We start from the raw sequence: 21983 nt of genomic DNA, 5'->3' as shown, positions 1-21983 counted from the left end.
TCACTGACTTTATGACTCTTCTTTACTTGTGCTACACTTCTGTTACATTTCAGTATTCATCATTTACCTCTAGTTGCCACAGTGGCTGCACTTGAAGTGGTCACTGTAAGACATCTGGTTTTACACACAAAAGCACATTGAGACATGACTTTACCAATTACTTACCCTGAACTTCAAGTCTGATTTATGCAACGATTTGTCTGCAGGTCCTCCAACCTGTGCAAACTCAGCCAGTAGTGAGGAGGCAAGGGAGAAGTCTGACGCCATGCCAAACATTTCAGATGTGATGCTGAGAAAACTCAAACTTCACCGAGGTCTACCAGGCTGGTACGTAACAAATTAACTGCTAACGTTAACGTTAAGTTAAATTTGACCTTTTTCCTAATTTTCCTTCCTAATCCCTCAAACATAACCCTCCGTAAATCTTAATTTTACTGTGTACAAATACTGTATGTACAATACCTACCATACTAACAGTTCTTCTTTGATTTTATTCCAGTGCACCCCCACTCACAGAAAAAGAAGTTGAGGTTGGTATCTGATCTATGCAGGTTTTTGGGTGATTTTCACACATTCTTTCTGCTGAAAAGTATGACACAAAGGGATTTCTTCCACTAACCAATTTTTTCCTTTAATGTTCAGTACTTTGTCCATGCATGCTACAATTGATTTTGTTTTTCTGTGGTGCTTTGCTTGTCCTTTGGGAAATACTGTGGGGCCTACTTATGTGCTTTCTTGTCAAGAGTGCTGGAGTCAGTCAGTGTTTAGCTTAGCTTAGCATTAAGACTGTAAACAGGGGGAAACAGTTAGCTTGGCTCTGTACAAAGATAACAAAAATCTACTCACAGCACCTTTAAAGCTAGCTAATTAACATGTTATGTCTTGTTGGTTTCATCTGTTCAAAAATGTAAGTGTAAAAATTACAGTTTGATGTTTTATGGGCCAAGCCAGCTGTTTCTAGCCTTTGTGCTACGGTTGCTGGTAGTAGTTTCATATTTAATGTACAGCAGGTGAGTGAGAGAGTGACATCTTCCCTTCATCTAACTCTCATCCAGCAAGCACAGATTATAATATTTCCCAAATTGTCAAACTATTCCTTTAATAATTGAACATTTCACAAAGTAATTGACTTGAATAGTAGTAAGAGACTCAACTTAAATAGCAACAATTCTATTATAATTTGCTTTATGTTATGCTTTACTTCCCAAAAAAATCTATATTCAATTTAACATTGAATTTAAATGCTCCACAGTGTTTAACTGTGTACATCTTACAATGGGTCATAAAATTGACCACCAACTGTAATCTGTTTGCTTCGAGCAGTAAATTTTGTTCAAACACTGTTTCCAACAGTGCGGCCAGATGTATTGTTCCACTCACTTCTGACCAGTTGGCCACGTGTCTAGCCTGTGTTTATAACAACCTGTTTTGTTACCAAAGTAGCTAATTACTCATAAAAATTGCCTGGATTTGGCGGTGTTTTGTCAACAGGAAAGTTTTTTCTGTTCCTGATCAGACCAAAGAGACTAAGAGTGATTTCCTGTGGAGAAAATGCAAACACTAGTGACGCTGTCAGACGCGGGCTGTGGCCCCTCTCGCTGCTCCCTCTGGGATGCATCTGCATCAGGACAGTCAGAGGTCATATATTTCCTCTCAGCCATGACCTATGTATGTTGGAAAACTGCACAGACTGGCTTTGATCAACACAGCAAAACATCAAGAGGTCAAATGTCAGAATCACAGCTTGTTTCCCCATGCTGATCTCAGGGCTGCTTGATTCTCCCTCACACATTATCCAATAAAAAAAATGCATATTGGTATTATGTCAACAACCACACTCTCGTGTGTGTGCTGTAATGTGGGAGAGTTTTCTGTGGATTCCTCTGATATATTCCACTGAGTTGGTGTATTTCCAACACCAGCAGCTTATCTGTATTTAATGTGCTGTTTAATGGACCATTCTCAGTGTGTTACATTGCAGTAACTTCCTCTCCACAGAACGCATTTGTCCAGCTGTCACTGGCATTTCGTAATGACAACTACACTCTGGAGATGCGGCTCAAACAGGCAGAGAGGGAGAGGAACCTGACTGAGGAAGACACTGAGAAAGAACTAGAAGAATTCAAAGGAGCACTGAAGGTCAGTCCTCGAAAACAGCAGCTGATATTAGATCAACTCACTAGAAAAGAAGAACTCCCTCTAGCTCTTTAGTGCTCGTTTATCTGCTTAATGTTTCCTGGAAGTGTCCCACACAGTAAATATTTATCTTGTCTGAGTCCAATCCCAGGTACAAAGGGGACATTGATGTACACTTTGTTTTCCTGAGAAAGTTGTAACACGATGTTGTTGTGTTTCTTGCAGATGACTTCACCACAGTGGCAGAACCTGGAGCAGCGTGAGGCCTACCAGCGCCTCATAGAGACAGTGGCAGTGTTGCACCGACTGGCCACACGGCTCTCCAGCAGAGCAGAGATAGTTGGAGCAGTTCGACAGGTGCAGTTACACAAACACACACAGATGACAGTGCAAACAGAAAAAATGCAGGACAGTTAATGGCAGATGCATTGTATATCTTATTGTTTAAAAGATACTATGTTCTTCAGGATGTCTTGGAGCAACTGGAATGTCTGTTTGGCAGCATTTAAAAAAATAATGGAGAAAATTTTTATCAGATGTCTGATCTGATGGCTGACCTCCAGCCGGCCAAAGCAAACAACAGTTAAATAGCAAATTTACTGTGTTTGCAGTACAAAGGTCTTAAGCCATTTATAATCCCAAACCACTCAGATAAATTATTATCTTTTCTTTGTACTGCTGCCCATCTATTAATAACAATCTTATTATAAGGCTCCATCAATTGCACATAAACTAAAGCTGTCATTTTTTTATCCGGCTCAGATAACAATGAGTCTTTAGCAACGTTCAGGTTATTTTATTGACAGACACATTTAATGGCATTCATATTTTCTTTAAATGTTTGGGTTTACTTGCGGTGTGGCTCTGGTGGTAGATTGGATTGTCTGGTTCCCCAGTTCCCCAGTCCAGTCAAAGTGTCTTCGGACAAAATACTGAGCCCCAAGTGGGTGAGATTAGTATCATCGGGAGCACTTTGGATAGGAATCGCTCCTAATGGAGTTGGCACTTTGCATGGCAGCCTCTGCCATCAGAGTATGAATGTGTGTGTGAATGTGGGTGGATGTAACAAGTGTTGTAAAGCTCGCTGAGTGGTCAGTAGACCAGAAAAGCACTCTATAAATACAAGTCCATTTGCCATTTGCAAATAATAACTAAGGTGTGTGCTAGTCCTTGGCATCTCTATATCACATACTATATAAAGGAATTTTTAAAGAATATTTCTGTCCATGAGTTCTGTGCATAGTTCTTACCTTTTCAACATGTCACCAGAAAGAAGAAGAATCAAATAACTGCTTGTAACATGAAAGAAGTTTGAACCACAGAGAGTTATCACCAAACTTTGCAGCTCAATGGAAATTTTTTTTCTCTTTTATCTCACTGTTTTGGTTTTATGACACTATTTACTGTATGGTGCAGTCTCACTGCTCACTGTTTCCAGCCCACTGTACGCTACCTGCCCAACACCAAACAGCTTGTAGTAAGCTAAAGAGCCAGATATGTTTCTCAAGAGTAAGGGGAGACCAAACTATGAAAAAAGAATAAGTCACTCAATATTGGACTTCATTAGGTGGCCAAAAATACGATTCTAATGGGTAAATAAATGATTCTGTGTCCACTGGCTGTGTTAGTAGACAGTTACTAGCTATCTATACCAGGACTGTATGTCTGTCAGCTTGTCTTGTAGCTTGTCTGACCCCTAGTGGCCAAAAAATGATTAAGTCAGCTTTAAAAACACACATTTTAATCTAAAACTTAGTGAGCTGATGTAGGTTGGATAGCTATAAATGTATTGAGTAAAAATAGAGGTTTGGTTGTTTTCACTATTATTTAGCTCCTTTCACAAATAAGCATTTGTTCATACTCTCTCTCTGGCTTGTATTGACTGACTGCTCATTGCACAGGAGAAACGTATGAACAAGGCCACTGAGGTCATGATGCAATATGTGGAAAATCTGAAGAGGACATATGAGAAGGACCATGCAGAGCTGATGGAGTTTAAGAAGCTGGCCAACCAGAACTCAAATCGCTGTTACGGAGGGTCTGTAGACACTGGAGGTAAGACTACACTGGAGACCAGGTTCAGATTCAGCACAGGAAAAGAATGAAACTCAGCTAACCTAATATTACATTTTTACTCTGCAAAGGGTTTCATTCTTGTAAATGGAAATTATATTTAAACGTTATTTATCCAGACAAGGGTTTGATGAAGCATGCGCCTTTTTTTAGCATTACTGCTGCTTTGCTCTGTAAGAATAAACCATCCACTGTAACTGTATCCTGATGCTGTGTTACTGAGCAGCTTCAGAACAGCATGAAATTAATGCTTTAGTGTTTCTTTGTCCGTCTTTATAAAGATGATGGAGTTCCAAGGCCATCGAGATCAATGTCCCTCACCCTTGGAAAGGTAAGATCTTAAATTTAAGAGAGAGTTCTGTTTTTAGAGTCTGAGTCTGAGTCGTGCTGAAATATTTAACTCTTTCAATAATTTGCATAATCTGTTTCACATGGTTGTAAACTGATTGTCTTTTGATTGGCAATTTGAAGACTTTTTAGTGTATTTGTGTTGCAACACTCTCACAATGACAATGCCAATGTGCTGATGCTAAGCAGATATACATGGTAGACATACCATGTTCACTATCTTAGTTTAAGTTGCTAGCAGGCTAACATTAGCTAATTAGCATTAAACGCAAAATACAACTGAGGCTGATGGGTTGATGTTATTAGTTTTAAAATGTAACCTGATTATGGCATTAGATGAAAAGTCAGTGGATCACTAAAGTTATTACAATTCATCCTGAAGGGAACATAAATGTCTGCAAGAAATTTTATAGCAATCAAAACAAAGTCATTAGGACACACCCCCTGGGGACCATGAAGTACTGTCAGCTGCAAAATATCTTGATTCCTATTCATCTATCCATCCAGTATTTACAGAGGTTATTCAGTCTGACCCAAAGTGGTGAACCAATCATCTGACAAACTAACATTGCCATCCCTAGCTGCAACCATGGCTAAAATGTCCATATGCTGTCCTGTTGTTTTGAACTTGTCTCTTCTTTCAGTGACATCATCATGTCTTTGTAATTTGTAAATGTCCAAAAATTGAACATCCCTAATTTTTCCATGTTCTGTCTCCTCTCTAGGCTCTTCCCAGGCGTAGGGTTAGCGTAGCGGTCGTGCCTAAGTTTAACCTCCTGAATATCCCAGGTCAGACTCCAGTCACAGCCAGCCCGGGGCCGGGCCCAGGCCCAGTCCCCATTATGGGACCCACCTCTAGTGCTGCTCTTCCTGTTCTGGTAGGTCTTCCTGTCCTGTCAGGAAATGATGGGGAATGACATATCAGGCTTTCAATGAAGTGACACCTTCTATATACTGTCAATGACTCTCTCAGGCTCTGTTTCATATTGCTGTAATTGTTTTTCCCTCTAATTTCCTCTAAACTTCCCTGATGATTTGATTGTTTTGCAGTGGTACTTTCACTTTTGATACATACATTTAGCTCATAATACTTCTGTACTTTTAATTAAGTAGGATTTTAAATGCAGGACTTGTAATGAAGTATTTTTACACTGTGGTATTTATACTTTTGCTAAAGTAAAGGATGTTGATACTTCTGTCACAGCTGTTTAATATTGTTAGAAATAAATCAATATTATATTCTTCAACAATATTCAACTCTCTCCTCTTTAGTGTGAAGCAAATGATGTGAAAGGCAATGTTCCCACAGAGACGGCACAACCAGCAGCAGAATGGTATGTTTTGTATACTTGTGCTGTTTGGGTTACACACACACACACACGCACACACACACACACACGCGTGCGCGCACACACACACACACACACACGACTGCATGTGCAGTACATATACATACCATTGTTGATTCCCAAGGTCACCACACAGTCCTTGAAACAATGGGCCAAAACAAGCCTGAACTTGTAAGCATTCTTATCAAAAGCATTTTGTGCTGCAGTGGGACCTTGCTTGTTTGTGTGACCTTTAGGATGTCTCTTAAAGCCCAGAGAAAGCCCCAGTGAGGTGAAAATAACCCTGAAGCATAGAAAATAATCAAACCCTGCAGCAGTTGATGGATACGCTATCCTGGGTCGTAATCTAAACATTTGTGCAAGAGTTTGACAAAGTCCAGGCACCAGGCTCCAATCATATCCTGGTTACAAAGTAGAGCTCTCAAGTGTCTGAGCTAGATGTTCCTTAAGGAGACGAGAATAGCAATAACAAATGTGCAAAAGTGCCAGCTCCATTTTTTACGTTCATACTCGCCATACCACTCAGCCAGTGCTGTTGCTTGTCCATTATAAGACAAGGCAGTGGTGTTGTGGTGCTGTCCAAGGCTGACTGTTCTTTCCCATTTAAAACAATGCAGTGGAAAGAGTGTGTCGGAGCAGGAAAGTGAGCCAGCCAAGCCTTCAGTCAACTTAGAGGAGATCAGAGCCGAGATCAGAGCCGAGATCAAGGCAAAGATCGAGGAGGAGTCGTATAATAAAGGGTGAGTCCTTCTCTCCTGGTCTTTGACTACACATACACACACACTGTATGATAAACACTGTTGTTGCTCATCATAAATCACTACATTTATGGAACCCATCAGGTATGTTGTTGTTGTTGTACAGGTGAATTTTCTCATGTATATAATATTAAGTATACAGAGACTTTGAGACATTTACAGTGATTATTATGAATTCTACATTCCTAGTTACGGTCTGATGATAGAACATCAGTATTTCTGGAATCTTACTACCGTATAATTTTAGATCTTGCTGGTAAATATAAACATTTCACATGCAGCTTCCAAGAGGGACTGAAGCAAAATAAAGTGCTGCAGGAGGAGAAGAATGAAGAGAAAAACGCTGAAGAGAAACTGCTGGAAGTGAAAAATAAAGATGAAGAGAGTGGAAAGAAAATAAAAACAACCAGGTAAACTAAATCTGCTGCCTTATAAAAAGAAATAAGCAGCATGTTTTGTATGTTGTTCTTTGACAGCAAAGACACAAGCAGACCAGATGTTCCAAGTTCTATTAATAATGCAATACTAAGTACCTGAATCTCATCTACACCCTGAAAGTACACCTCAATAAGCAAATAGTAGTTTAAATACATCAAGAGCTTCTCTATTTATGTGAATTCTCCTGCTTTAAAAAATGGTTTTTGTCATTTAGCACAGCTATTAGACTTATTACACTTGCAGAACGTTGGATGTTTGTGATGGTACATTTGTCAGGAAATCGTCCCCTGTGGACAAAAGTGGTAAAGTTTCCACTGTCTCGTTCATTGATTTCAAGGGGAATGCAGCTGAATCTGACCCAGTGGCCGGCATTAAGAATAACTATATAGAAATAGCCAGTCTTCTCGCTGATGGTCTCGTTTGTTTATGTGGGTCATATAGAGTTTCATAACCAGTTAAAATCTCCTTGTAGTAGGTTTAAATAGAAATACATGGATGATTTCAAGCCACATATCTGTCATGAAAGAAACTCCTATCATTGTATTTGCGTAGATATATAAAACTGTTGACAGCAATGACAATATGAGATATATGTCTTCGCAGGAGGATGGAGGAGGTCCTGGTTCTTCTTGGTCGTTTTCTTCCCAGGATTTCCTTGAGTCGGCGTCTACTCTGGGTCGCCCTGACACTGTTTGTGGTGATGTGTCTGGTTATCAGTATTTTTACATTCTTCAGTGACTACTACAACAGACGTGAGGACACGTAAGCAGAAAAGGACTTGTGCGAGGAAAGATGAAGATCTTTGGACTAAGTGTAGCAGCACAACCAAAGAACCCCAGAACAGAATAAGAGAGACAGCAGTCGTCCTCTTGTCTCTGTCAGTTTACCATATCACCACACTCAAACTCACTTGAATCAATGACCCTGACTCTCGAGGGCCAAAGACGTTTTGGGAGGCTTTATGGATAATGTTGCCTTTAACAGCATTAAGTTAGAATTTTGTTTAAATTGAAAAAAAATATATGTTTAGGGACCAATTATATAGTGTGATGATATATAACTATATATATTTAAATTAGATGCATACCTAATGATTTGTTCTGTTTTGGGTGCATTTTGATGATGAAAACTTTCCATTAAATGCCGCAATGGAAAAAGTGTATATTTATCTACACTCTAATGTTAAAGTATAATCTCTCAGGTCCAGTGGATAATAAAACTCCAGAGAGATTTTGAATTGATATTTAAAAGGAAAAGGAATGTTTTTATTTTTTGTTTAATTTCTATAATGTGTATTTAAAGACATTAAGATATAAGCACATTCCAGAGTAGTTCCTTAAGTGCAATATTTTGCAGCTGATGGTTCTCATTTGTGCCATTTTGGATTGTGTCTTCAGAGCACTGAGCGATTTCCTTCTTGTATGAGAGCACTGTTTAGATGGCATGAGGCTTGTTTTTATCTTCTTTGCACATGTGTTGTTTGTTCTCTGTAGATTTTATGTGTTGCCACTTCACCTTTAAATAAAGGTGCCTGAAAACCTATTGTGGTCATTTCTATTGAGAAATATAAAGTGCCACCAAAGCAGATTAATCCCTTTTCTAACATACAGTACAGAGGACTAAACGACCAGTGCGTTGGATTTACTGGCATCTAGCTATTAAGTTTCAGATTGCAATCCCTTCGCCTCTCCCTCCTTTTGTGTGTAGAAAAAAAAGGTGGTTACAAAACTCCCAAAAAATGCAAAGGCCCTATCTAGAGTTAGTATTTAGTTTATCCGTTCTGGGCTGCTGTAGAAACTGCGGTTCAACATGGTGGACTGTGGAAGGCAACCTGCTTCCTCTGTAGATAAAAACGTGATGAAAACATGCAACTATTCTTATTTTCAGGTGGTTATAAACTAATTACATACCTATGAATATATATACATGTATATTCTATTTTTGCCAATAGATCCTCCTAAATGTTACACACTGGACCTTTAAACCTGAAATAGTAATAATAATAATAGTAATAATGTTATGATAAAATTATCATTATAGTCACTTTAAAGGAATAGTTTGACATTTGGCAAAATACATGTTCACTTTCTTCCTTGGAGTTAAATTGAAGATTGATACCACTCTCATGTCTGTATGTAAAATATGAAGCTACAACCATCAGCCGGTTAGCTTAGATTAGCTTAGCTTAGTTTAGCAAGAGTAAGAGAAACAGAGGGAAACAGCTAGCCTGGCTTTGCCCAACGGTAACAAAATCCATCTACCAGCACCTCTAAAGCTCGCTTATCAACACGTTGTGTCTTGTTTGTTTATCAGAAGCAAAACTGAAGGGTAACAGTGAGATATAGATCCATGCCTATCATGTTTTCTTGTTCACTTCATCATCATATGAATCATCATATTCTCATTAGAGTAGTTTAATCAACCCAGGAAACTATTTAGTGTAATGTTATCTAAGTTAAATGCAATTTAACCCTAGAAGGTTTTAACATGACCCCATAGACACACAAACCCCACCCTTAAGAGAACTTAAATACTTTCCCTTTCCCTGCTTCAGATTATTATGCCCACACACCTCATTGACACCTCACATCTGACAAAAACACTGCTGCGTGTTCGTCAGCGCTCTTTGCGTCATTTCCTGCTGACAGGGCTTGTGCTGAGATGTTTTTGTGGAAGTGGGATGTTGTCGTGTGCCAAAGACTCATGAGAGGATACCAGAGATCATAAGCATGGTAATGACTAAGTAAAGTCCCATGGGAGGAAATCATTTGGACAGAGTTCCCAGTGTCAGATGTCAGTAACAGTGCAAATCACTTACTCTATGAGGACACTATCACACGTATAACGTCATTATTTTTTAAGTGTTAAACTATATTTTTTTTGTGCTATATTATAAGCTGCATTTTGACTTAGCCAAGAAATGTAATTATTTGTGGAACATGAATTCACTGTACACTGCCTTCTACAGAAAGATTTGTCTCCTGTTGACATATTCGTTTTATCTCTTTTTCTCCTGGGGCCCTCTCCTAGAACATATGATGGATCTTGATCTGACCCATGAGCAGTACTTCCCTCTTCCTTTTCCTTTACTTTCTGGCAAGAGTCCACACACCCTGGTGAACAGAATCACCCCTATTTAACCCTGTCATTTAGCTGACGGGACACATAAAGCGCGCAACACTTGTCATACCCGGCATTCGTTCCGTCTCTGATCAGCCATGAATATGCTTTGGCTTTGCATCACATCAGTGTTGTCAATTACTCCAGTCATCTCTGGCCTCAACATTGACACAAGCCACATCAAAGGTAGGTTTTGATATTTGCTCATATGTAAAATATTCTGTTATGTTTCTGTAGATAAATCAAGAATTCCCTGTTTAATTTGAAAGTGTTTCATTACATTTACGGCTTCTACGAACCCAAATCTAAAAATGTTTTATATGCTGTTTCCAGTTTTCCCAGCAGAAAACCAAAGTATTGCTGGAGTATTCCAGGTTAGCTACTTAAATGACCTCAACCAGCCTGAGTATACCTTCAATGCCTCTGAAGCTCGAAGGCTCTGCTTGTCCCTCAGTGTGAACATTGCCTCAAAAGCACAAGTACAGGAAGCTCTCACTAGAGGTTTTGAAACATGCAGGTAAGACCAGAGAAAGCATGCACGAGATCTCTTCAGTAATCTCAGCTTAGTTGAATATATGTCTGATGCTGTGTCATGTTTTGTTTTGTTTAGGTTTGGATGGATTGATGAACACTTTGCAGTCATTCCTCGGAGAAAGGCCCTTTCTAATTGTGGCCAGAACAAGATTGGCTTGGTGACATGGCGAGCCTCTGTTACACAAAAGTTTGATGTGTTTTGTTTTAATGAATCAGGTATGACATTTTTCATATGCATTTTTGTCCAGTGCTTTATACTACACATTAAGAGGCAACAGTTAATTAAAGATATCATGCATGCTATCAACACAGCCCTGGTTTTTGTTCTTTAAACTTTCTGATTGCATTTACATGTACACTGAATTTGGATTAAGTTGCATTTTTAGTATATTCTACATATCACTTTTTTCATGGAATGTTGGACTGAAATTGTTTTCTGAAAACATAACATAAAATGTTTGTTTAAACTTCCTCATTGTGTTATGCTTATTTTACAGGGTTGTTCTAATAAATACATATGTATCATTACTGCCAGAAACCCATTTAGAAATGCCTTTTTAATATTTTTCCCACACTAAGTGAAGACAGCTGTACAAGGACATTACTATCAGTCCATGATTGCAAATGGGAGGCAGATATGTTTTTTCCCTCAGTAACAAGGTTAAAACTAATTTAAAATAATGAACGATGAAAACATACAATTATTAAATGGCATGCACAGTAAATGCTCGCTTGTTGGATCTCTGTAAATAAGTGTGGAGTGCGGTCTAGACCTTCTCTATTTGAAAAATGTACTGAGATAATAATACCTTTTTTATACTAAAATTTAATTAAATAAAAAACATTGAAATGGTCTTTACCTAATCTACAATCTCTAATCTACCTAATCTCTAATCTACATGCACAGATGCGGCTACACAATTGAAGGATACAACAACTGATAGCCCTTTGCACAGCAGGAATTACTCTGGGCAAAGTCAATCTCATTCTAATGCAGCAAACTCCACCCAGGGCATGCACTCGTCCACTACCCTCCTTCCTTCTTCCTCCTCAACTCCTGAAACCATAGACAATGAGGTGGAACCAGCCCCGTTTGTCAGTAGTGCACAAGGCTCTGCTGGAGGTATGAGGAATAAAGCTTTTTGTCATATTCAATTCATACTGTATACAGAAATACAGTGCAACAAATAAAAACATACAGACAACAGCCACAAGTAAAGACCTTTTATTATAAGATTATAAGTGTTTGGATGTGATTTTTGTTCTGTTTGACTAATGTCTTTTTCCTTTCATGCTTTATTTCCAGCAACGGCTATACTCATCACCTCCATTTGTGCCGTTCTCCTTATTACAGTAATCATCCTGGCATACATCAAATTGTGAGTGGTTTTCCATATGAAAGTACTATATATATATATATATATATATAGTACTGAGGTCTATAAACTGTGGGGGAAAGAGAAGCAAAGAAAGCATCTTTTTTGTGTAAAATTCCAGCCACTACAAATTAAACCATGTTTCTCCTTTTGTTATTGTTACATCTATTATTGTGCATAGTATGATTTATTTATTTCTCTCTGTAAAAAGGAGGAGACGCTTTCTGAGCTCTGACACGAAGCAGCAGCAAGAGAACATCCAGATAGAAGAGTGGACGTGTGTGAAAAATATAGAGGAAACCAACATCGCTGCTCAGGAAGATGAGAGGATAGAAGTGGGTGATGAAGCAGAAGCAACATAAACATTTCTCTGATAAAATACTCTAAGGAAGGACTCCATGGACAACTCCTGAGTAACATTCTTTTTAAGGATGAAGATGTGTTGTGTTCTTTGTTTTGTGTGAAAGTAATATAACAGAATAACATTTATTTTTTGTATATGTTATGTGTTTGTTAGTATGTTATTAAAGTCATCTGATGTTATTAAATGGTGCAGTTTAGCCACTAGATGGCAACATTTGCAATACAATCACTGTGAAGACTTTTTATTCTTTCAACATACTACTTTACATAATGAACATACATACATGTAAACGCAACGTTTCACACACTTTTTAAAAAAGACATATGACATTATGAACTCTCTGTCAACTCTTTCAAAATATGGATATATTTCCAAAAAAACTCACAGAAGCCTCTTTGAAACAAGCTATTAAAGGGAGAGACAGAGAAAATGTCCCAGACATCATTTATCTCTTATCAGAGTGGTCTGAACTAACATTGTGTGAAGCCCTTTCAACCATAAGTGTTCCTACGTCTAATATACGGGGTATACAGTAACTGAAAAACGTCAAGTTTATGACATACCCTCGTCACAAAATGGAGTGTAAGGTACAATTGTTTATACATGATGGGATTCACATGGGCCTCCACAGCTTTTGTCTAAACCTTTGAGAGCCAAAGTGCCATCAGTCATCCAGTAATCCAAAGCATGCGCCTTCACTTTACCAAATTCCTTCCTTATCAACTTGTGATGAGCTAAGCATGACTTTTTAATTGACAGGATATTGTTTTTTTTGTTTTTTTAATCATCACAGTCACTCACTGGCACTTTTCAAAATAAAGGTAAATGTTAAATGGTTGATTACTGAGAGCTCAGCATGCTGCAGTCCGCTTTATTCATCCATAGCTTCAGACTTCACTGCGTCGACTATGAAGCTAAGTTCATTGCACAGGGTCTCGTGTCTGTAGGCCATGCGGATCTGGGCGACATTGGTCCGACGGATATCGTTCCCTTCAGGTCCATCTTTTAGATAGTTCACCCCTAAGAAGTGCTTCTTATCCTGTAAACAAACAATGCAATAAATTAGAGACACATGGGATGAATGTTGGTTAAAAGTAATGGAGACCTGGCAATGCCTGGTATGATAAAGGTGGAGTGAAAGTGTCACTGTACCTGGTGGGACAGTCCACTTTGCAGCACACTGTTCCTGGCTATCTCACACACATCACAGGTGCTGAGCTTCCACAGCTGAGCAGCTATAGCGTACTCTTCCATCAGTGGTTCCTAGAGTTAGGACACACAAACAGTGGATAAGAATTGTTAACAGTACAGAACTAAATCCATATAAAGCACGCTTCAATAATACAAACATTTACACTAAGACACTAAAACTATATTTCCTGTGTATTTGTTTCCGTTTACCTTGGTGTAGTGGAACTGCATGGGATCGTCTGTGGACAGGGACACACACAGGCCTTTGTGCAGGAATTCTTTGAGAGGATTTTTGGAGTATTCCAGGAACAGGCTGTTGTTGCTGAGTGGAGACATTGCAATTGGCACCTGGGCCAGGTAGTACAGGTACTGCAGCACAGGGCTCTGAGGGAACATGAAGTTAAAAAAATAAATAAATGCTGCTCTGGCAACCCATATGGTACACACACACATACAGTACACCGAGCTAGGAAAGGAGCTCAACCACTGTTTGATGTACACGTGAATAGTTTCAGCTGTTTAAGTGCTATATATATAAATGCTAGTGCTGTATTTCAGTTCTGCAGCTCCTACAGGCTGCACAAGGACTCATATATTGAATTGTCTATCTAAAACATACAATTTTGTTCCAGAATCTTAAAAAACGAACACAACCTACCTGATCTAACATTAGGATTTGTGGGCCTCTATCCACATTATCCAGACTTACAGTGAGATATAGTTGGATTATTGCAATTGTAATGAATAAGTTACAGAAATGAAACAAAAAGCCACAAAAATATAAGAGTCTTGCTGCCTCCTTGAACAAAATGTATGTATGTCTGTGCAGTTTGAGTTGTAGATCAATATTAGTGAGTCATCAGTTTTCTTTCTTCGGGACTCTCTTTCTTTTAGTCACAGGAAATTCAAAACTTCCACTTTCCTCTCTCTCACCTGCAGTTCTCACATATTCAGCTGTTCCACGGTAAACTGAAGCACTAATCGCAAGAAATCTGCACACGCAAGCTGAAAAAAAACTCCAACCAACAAAGACTTTAAGTTCATTTGAGTATTAATTATGTTGGTCTAAAGATTAATTAATTAATTTAAATAAATACTCTTCTGTGTTCTCACGTTGTGGTCGCTCTCTTGGCTATAATGCATAATTGAACAGGAAGACAAAGTATAGAGGATTGTTATCTTATTGGTGTTTGGCTGGGGTTGGCCCACACAGCAGCAGCTTTATGTTATCCCTTCCAGTTCCGGGAAGAATTTCTCTTTGATCCTAACCCTAACCCTTTTAGATTCTGTGGACAGCATCTGAATTTGTATCTCTGTAACCAATCTGAAGTACCTTCTTCAAGTTGAGTCCGTGTGAGATGTTGTCAGATGTGAGAAAGGCAGAGACCAAATGAGTGATTGATCCCGCTTCGCCACAATGGGGACGGAACTGGAAGGTGCTCAGTCCTTGCTCTCTATACAGGACACGAAAGGACATAATAAACCAGTAAATCGATATACGAGCAAATCATGGAACAGTGTCTAATTTTGTTTATCCTTGTATTCATCATGCTGAGAGTATTTATAGATATCCTGCGATACTGTACTGTACTGCATTTTGAGATGTCTAAGTTGCTCTCATGGGGTATGGGTTCAATAGTTCAGTGCTTGTACAGTTCTTTCTTCCCTGAGAGCTCTACAAAGTATATTGTCCACTGAGTGCTGGACCCACAGTACCAGGTCAGGTCCTAGACTGTAAAAGAAATGTTCCTCCATCAATCTCACAGCAAAGCACCCTGCTTTAATGAAGAAGTGTGTGTTGTGAAGAAGGAAAAAAAGCTTTAGCTCTTACTTTCTGAGGTTGTTGAGGACCATGATGTTTGCATACATGTGGAAGATGTAGTAGCTGTAGGGAGGGTTGTCATCTGTAGTCCACTGTTCTGGCTTTGGGCTCCTGAAGGAGAACATGTGATCACTGTGTTTGGATTCATCGTCCACGCTGTCAAACCCAGACACCTGCACACGCAAAGAATGAAATGTAGTCATTTACTACTGAGATGGTCTTATGAAGCCTGGCGGGTGTCAAATGTAAAAATGTTTAGAATTATGTCACAAATATTAGAAATATTTTCTGAAAATTCTTAACCATGAATTACTTTGTTGCCTCAAATTAATAATTCTTGTTCTTGAATTATTTAGTGTTACCTTCAAATTACTGATTCATTTTCACAAAGTAACACACCTTACTTTAAACACCCCTTTGGCATTTAAAGGCACTACATAAACATTTAATAAGTGGTTTATAAAACACTATGTGGTTATAAGCAGATATAGGGAAATCGATGTGTTTATTAATGTACGTTATTTGAAACTATACATTCTCCTATGAAGATATAATCTATATTATCATAACTGCTTTACTATATTGTGATTCATTATTTACTTATTTGAGTTTATGCATACACACTTTATTAAAAACGTCTCCACTCCTAATACCTGATGGCCTGATCTGTAGGTTTTAATATGATGAACACAAAAACAAATCTTACATATTTGAGGAAAACATGAAGTTCTTTGTGCTTCTGTGGATTAACAGTGGCCTCAAATAGAGGCAGGAATATGTTCTCCAGCATCTTGGCAAAGTTAGGTACCAGCTTCTTCGACTTGAAAATGTCACTGAAACACATTAAAACATCCTCTTATATTTTTAGGAAAATGCCAAGATTTTATATGTTAAGAAATGTTTATGAAAAATTGTAATATTGAATTTATCCTAAGGTTGGAGCACTCACTATATTCTGGGCACTTGAATCATCCACCTCATGTTTGGAGAGTGTACTTTGTGGTGAATGAACCACTTAGACAGACTGTCCCACTCCTCTGGAGAGCGTCCGTAGATGGAAAGACGTGGCTCTGCATGCTGGTACTTACTCTCCTCCAGGTCATGGGCCACTTCCTATTAAATGTGAGAAGTGGAGTGTGCTTAACTGTCTCTGCATCAGTTCTGACTTCAAATGTATGATTACATGATATGCTACCTTTATGATGTGAGCAAAGTACTCTCCACCAATGAGGTTGTCTGTTTTCAGGAAGATTTCTCGAAGTTCACTGGCTCCCACTGGGTTATACTTCGAATTGAACTTATCAAACCGATGGAAGGTGTGTCTCCCCTGTAAAGTTTAGAAATTACAAAGCATATTTGTGAACTCAGAGTGGTCATGAAAAATGTTGATAGAAGTACTTACTTGCATTGGCAATTTAAGTGACACAAATAAGAGGCAGAGAGCGTGAAGGAACATAATAATTGAGAAACCTATACATTTTATGAAAGTAAAATGCTAAAACATGCTGGCATTTTCTAATTTTCTTACAGCATGTACATCCAGAGAGTCCACAGTAAGGTCATAGGGGTCCTTATTGAGTTTGTGGAAAACCTGCTGGAGAGTCATCTTTTTTCCAGCCTTTTCCAACACCACACGGTCAGCATCAGGCTTGTAGGTTTTCTGGATGAAGGTCAGCAGGTGTTTCTGAGACATGCAAGCAGCTGCATGAATATGTGTGTCCACCTAAGAGAAAGAGACATTTTCTCTGTTCAGTCTCCTGGGAAACTTGTGTGAGTTGAGTGAAACTTGAGTGTTTAAAAATGCATGCAATTGTTTTGTTTTTGTTTTTTGTTTTTACAAATAGTTGTTTTTAGAACACCTGTGGATAGAAATCTAACCTTTCGAACATTGTAGAAATCTCTGTGAGGCACACTTTTTAGTTCCTTTAGCTCAGCCATCTCATTGAGCATCTCATGAAGGTAGAACTTTGAACTCAAGAAATTTAGTCGTCTGTGACAGTAGGTCTTCCTGAAAATTAGAGACAACCTCAGTTTAGTACGTGTTATTACGTACTACATAGGTGGCAAGAACTTGTTCTACAACCAAGACTGTTTATTCAACCAGCATGGCTCAAGTGTGTTTTTGTTTTGGCAACTTACGTGGGTCCATCTGCAATCATTGCCAGCACGTGACTGAGGTCAATGGCAAAGGTCTCTAAGTCTGGGTAAGGAAGGTCGTGGGGCTGGTTTGCTCTCAGAGCCTTGGCATTGTCATACACATACACTATCCCATCCTTCATCTTCAATTCATAATTCAGGTTCTCTGGGATGTTGTCCATGCTGTAGGGATCTTCCCCAGCTGTTGGATGCGGGCACATATCTGGAGGGCCACAACATTGTTTTGTTACTGTCATATACAATAGAATAAGTGAGTGTAACTTTTCAAATACCATATTGTACACCTCAGACCTGGAAGAACTTCCTCTTCTTCACTCCATCTTATGTTCTCAGCACTGCGGAGGAATTGGGTAGTGGTTCTGCAGAATCTGTGATAGGCTAGCTTTGAGTATTTCTCACGAATAAGCAGAGCCTTAAACAGACTTTTGGCTGCCTGTTCATAGTCCTCCAATGTAATCTGAATGGGGAATGGACACATAAATTAATCTTAAATGTTGTCTTATCTAAGCCATTTTGGTAAGTGGACAAATATGCCATATTTTCTTGTTCAACATTCTGTGTACAATAATTAGATGTGTAAAGCTGCAAAAGCACTCATTTCCTTAACTGTGATGTATACTGCTGTTTATAACACTTACTCCAGCACAGTAATCACCACTAATAGTGACCCTCTGGTAATCAGGGCAGTTTTCTGGCAATGATGAGCAGGTGGAGCTAGGGGACAGGAATGGTGTAACTGCCACTGACCGCGTCCAGTCTGTATTCACTGGGATCTGCAGGGACATTGACTGGGAACGAATCATCTTCAAGCTTTTCCTCCTGCAAAACATAATTCATATAAGCAAATGTAACTTCCCCCCAAGTCATGACACAATTGCTTATGCAGTTTTTGTTTTTATTGGCCTTAAGATCATTTGTGCCTGTGATTTGGTGCCAGATCAATAGCAGGGCCTACCTCTTGGTACTCTCTTCCGACTGTTGCTCTGCCAGCTCCTTAAGCAGTTCATGTTCCTTGGCTTGCTGGAGGCCAATTGGGCAGTCCTCAGGCACGGTGAACATTGATAAGGCATCCTTGTGGTCTTCTTCCTTTAGCGCTGATGCATATACTTTCTCGGCTAGCAGTTGCGTTTCCTCCTCTGCCTCACTCAGAGTTACCTTTGGGAATTGACGTGGCATATCTGCAAGGAGGTACAAGCTACAGTAAAATGACTGGTGACAGTGACATGCAATTATAGGATTCACAGAGGACCTGCCCTCCTTATCAGCGCTTTACTTGCTCAGACCAGCTTGTGCTATTTTGTAAACAAGCGAATCTACCTGTATGAGGGTTTGGGGGAAGTACATTCGAGAGCTTACTGCTGCACAGTATGACCACCTGGAGAGCCCTCTGTGAACTGCTTATGTTAGCTCAAATTAGATTACACTGCTGCAGTTGTTCATGTCCTGCAGGTTAACTCCTCAACACAACTCCAAATTAAACCCATAAGAAATCACTTCTTGTGTTGCAACAAATAAACCAGCACATGTCCTAGCTGTCATTATCAACATTTATTCATTTTATTCCATTACATAGCTTTGTTGTTGTACATTATTAGCTTTTTCTGTTATCCTGTGTTCCCGTTTTGCTTGTTGAACTTTTCATTACTAACTAATTCTTGGCGATCTTTTTCTTTTTAAGAAGTGTCGTCCATGTAAAGCAACAAGTCAATACTATTTTGAAAGGTGCTATAACAACAAAGTTTATTATTATCAGCAAACAACTGCATTGGGATACTGTAATGGAAACACTAGCTAGTCCTGTGGAATATTTATGGGATTATCATCATACTAAATTGAAAACATTGTGAATTGTGCACTGGTACAATGACATTTGAAAATAACCTGTCAGATAGCTCCATTCAATTCTCCAGATTCATGACACCTTCGTAGGAATCTTCCTGAGCTATTCTTGACATGTTGCTTTATAGTCTCTTTTATGGCTTAATAAAAAACAATGGCAGCATTTCTCTTTAAGCCCTTACCAACAGCATATCGTATTGTTTAATTTTCCTAACAGTATGTAATCCTGGATATGATCCACCTGGTTACAGTCATTCACCATGCTTGCTGACACGTACAGTACTGGAGGTATGTCAAACGGAGAACTGTCTATTTCTGCGAGGAGATAACCTGGGTGAACTAATAGTGTCTTGTTGATATCTTCAGTGATACAGGACACAGTTCTGGTCATTGAAGTGCCGAAGCAACTACAGAGAAAGGCCATGCTGCATGGTGTCGTAGAAGCCAATTTTCCACTCTGCCAGGGTGCTTCCAGGAAGCTTATCATTCCGGACACACAACACTATCCTGACAACAGCTGTGTGCCTCACCGCTGCTGTGGAGCTTTATGGCACCACATGTACAACGTGAAAAGGGATAGGCTCATAAAGCTGTATTGATCTGGAGAGATGATGGCCGTATGAATTATTAAGTGTTCTCTCATGCTCTCCAAAATAAATTCTGTGAAACAAATACTTTGCTCTCTCCTCACCTTTTCACAGTCAGGTACACACACACACACACACACACACACAAATCTCATTTGAGTTGAAAACAGTATTAGTTTAGAGTGAGAGCCACATCTTGTCTAACAACTGAACAAATCCCATGAAAAACAAAACAAAAACATATGCAGAAACAGAGAGAGTGAATGAATTGTAAGCAGAAGGGAACATAATAATTGAGAAACTTATTATTATATTATTAGTAGTAGTAGTAATTAATAAAGTATATATCTTATCTTATCTAGTTACTGGCATTTTCTATTGGATCTACATGTTGTTTCTAACCCACCTCCTAGTTAATTTAACACTCATTATCAACATTTATTCTTTTTATTCCATTACCTATCTTTGTTGTTGTACATATTTTGCTTTTTCTGTTATCCTGTGTTCTTTACTTTTTGAACTTTATAATTCTCTGCTATGTTTTTCTTTTGAAGAAGTGTCCTCCATGTCAACAAGTCAATACAATTATGAATATAAATATATTATTATCAGAACACAACTGCATTGGGACACTGTAATGGAAACACTAATAACTGGAAACAGTATTAATGTTTTCCCTTTTCCACATGATGACTTACCGGTAACCTAAACACACATTTTTAAAATCAGTCCGCGGCTAAAGTTAGCTGTAAGTTAGCCTAATCAATAAAACACTGCGTTCACGGTTAAGCTGCCTGTTTTGGTGTTGTGAAAGTTAACTTAGTTGTAGGTTAGCTAGTTTTAAACCAACGTAGCTCCTCTCTAACATAGATATAACTTTAGTTAGTTAGTTACAACACAACAATAACATGCTACTGACCTGAGTAGTAAGTTAGCATGCACTTTTAATTTAAAGTTACTAATCCTGCTGAGGTGATGACGCCGGTGAGTTCATTTCAATAACTTTGACATCTTTTTTTTTTTTTTTTAGCATATAATTACTGTACGTAGTAAAATAACTAAAGTCTCAACTCATTCACTGGCCTAGTCGTCTATAGTTTAACTGTTACCGTGACAACCGGGGTCAAGAAGGTGATGAGGCTGGAAAATAAAGGTTTCGTTAAACATCATAATGCGACAAAAAGTGTTTGTTTTTTTTGTTTAACCATTAAAAAAACACTGTTAATAAAATGTGTCAGGGGGTTTAAGTAAAGTATGTGTATATGGTATAAGTTACAATAGTTTACACTTTACACATTTTATTCTGCTCTTGTAATTGTCTTTATGATTATTTTTTATTTAAATTAAGTAAAATTTACTCATGAGTTCTTCAAAAATGAATTTAAGTTTATGTTAACCCTGTCATGCATTGTTAGGTCAGAGAGACCCAACACTTAGTGCGGACTCATCTCCCCCACACTGCTGTCTAATTTTGCTGCTGACCAAACTCAGCCTCAGACTCCTTTCTGGTGACCATGTGCCTTGAAATATAGCAGATGTGCAGTGACTGAGGCAGAGATTAACATATACTGTAACTTGATTTCATAGCCATTTTGCCTATTATCTTGTATTGCATTTATATGCGTCTCATCAGTCCCGCGCTTACCTTCAGTGCCGCTCATAGCCATATTTGGGGCTGCTGTCATCTCAGATTGGACAAAGTGAAGCACCGTACAGAATCAGTGGTAGCCTAAGAGATTCTGCCTGCATCTATCTGGGTCAGACTAAAGTCAATCTATGAGCCCGCAGTGGCACACAACTACAGTTTTGTTTTTACAACTGCCCATCTCTCTATTTTAAGGAGCCAGCGGCATCATGTTGACAGGGCTGCTAATCCTGAGAATATGTCAAA

The 21983-nt window shown here is 38.7% G+C and overlaps 3 protein-coding genes across 3 annotated transcripts in view; 2 read left to right on the top strand and 1 right to left on the bottom strand.

The window, feature by feature from the left end:
- mrvi1 (murine retrovirus integration site 1 homolog) overlaps positions 1–8636 on the top strand; it is a 31377-nt gene extending 22741 nt beyond the window's left edge. The window contains exons 27-37 of the mRNA XM_035652040.1: positions 207–327; positions 500–530; positions 1999–2139; positions 2362–2493; positions 4038–4191; positions 4491–4540; positions 5283–5435; positions 5830–5891; positions 6524–6646; positions 6946–7074; positions 7706–8636. Coding sequence (XP_035507933.1) covers positions 207–327; positions 500–530; positions 1999–2139; positions 2362–2493; positions 4038–4191; positions 4491–4540; positions 5283–5435; positions 5830–5891; positions 6524–6646; positions 6946–7074; positions 7706–7868 — 1259 coding nt within the window. The 3' untranslated portion in view covers positions 7869–8636. The remainder of the gene's footprint in view (positions 1–206; positions 328–499; positions 531–1998; positions 2140–2361; positions 2494–4037; positions 4192–4490; positions 4541–5282; positions 5436–5829; positions 5892–6523; positions 6647–6945; positions 7075–7705) is intronic.
- Positions 8637–10267: 1631 nt separating this feature from the next.
- lyve1a (lymphatic vessel endothelial hyaluronic receptor 1a) lies at positions 10268–12701 on the top strand. Its single transcript, XM_035652566.1, has 6 exons — positions 10268–10408; positions 10556–10739; positions 10833–10972; positions 11664–11879; positions 12063–12135; positions 12344–12701. The coding sequence occupies exons 1-6, from the start codon at positions 10321–10323 to the stop codon at positions 12492–12494; spliced, it is 852 nt and encodes a 283-aa protein (XP_035508459.1). The 5' UTR covers positions 10268–10320; the 3' UTR covers positions 12495–12701.
- Positions 12702–12765: 64 nt separating this feature from the next.
- On the bottom strand, positions 12766–21877 carry ampd3a (adenosine monophosphate deaminase 3a). Its single transcript, XM_035652565.1, has 15 exons — positions 21738–21877; positions 18622–18844; positions 18305–18485; positions 17958–18123; positions 17649–17868; positions 17388–17517; positions 17038–17232; positions 16705–16836; positions 16459–16622; positions 16216–16342; positions 15519–15682; positions 15021–15141; positions 13898–14071; positions 13649–13759; positions 12766–13535 (listed from the first exon to the last, which is right to left on the bottom strand). The coding sequence occupies exons 1-15, from the start codon at positions 21775–21777 to the stop codon at positions 13368–13370; spliced, it is 2316 nt and encodes a 771-aa protein (XP_035508458.1). The 5' UTR covers positions 21778–21877; the 3' UTR covers positions 12766–13367.
- Between the last annotated feature and the right edge of the window lie 106 nt (positions 21878–21983).

This window comes from Morone saxatilis, unplaced genomic scaffold (assembly GCF_004916995.1).
Source record: "Morone saxatilis isolate NCDOM2014 unplaced genomic scaffold, NCSU_SB_2.0 Contig11, whole genome shotgun sequence".
Lineage (NCBI taxonomy): Eukaryota > Metazoa > Chordata > Actinopteri > Moronidae > Morone > Morone saxatilis.
The sequence above is the reverse complement of the archived record's forward strand: the minus strand, read 5'-3'. Positions and strand labels throughout refer to the sequence as shown.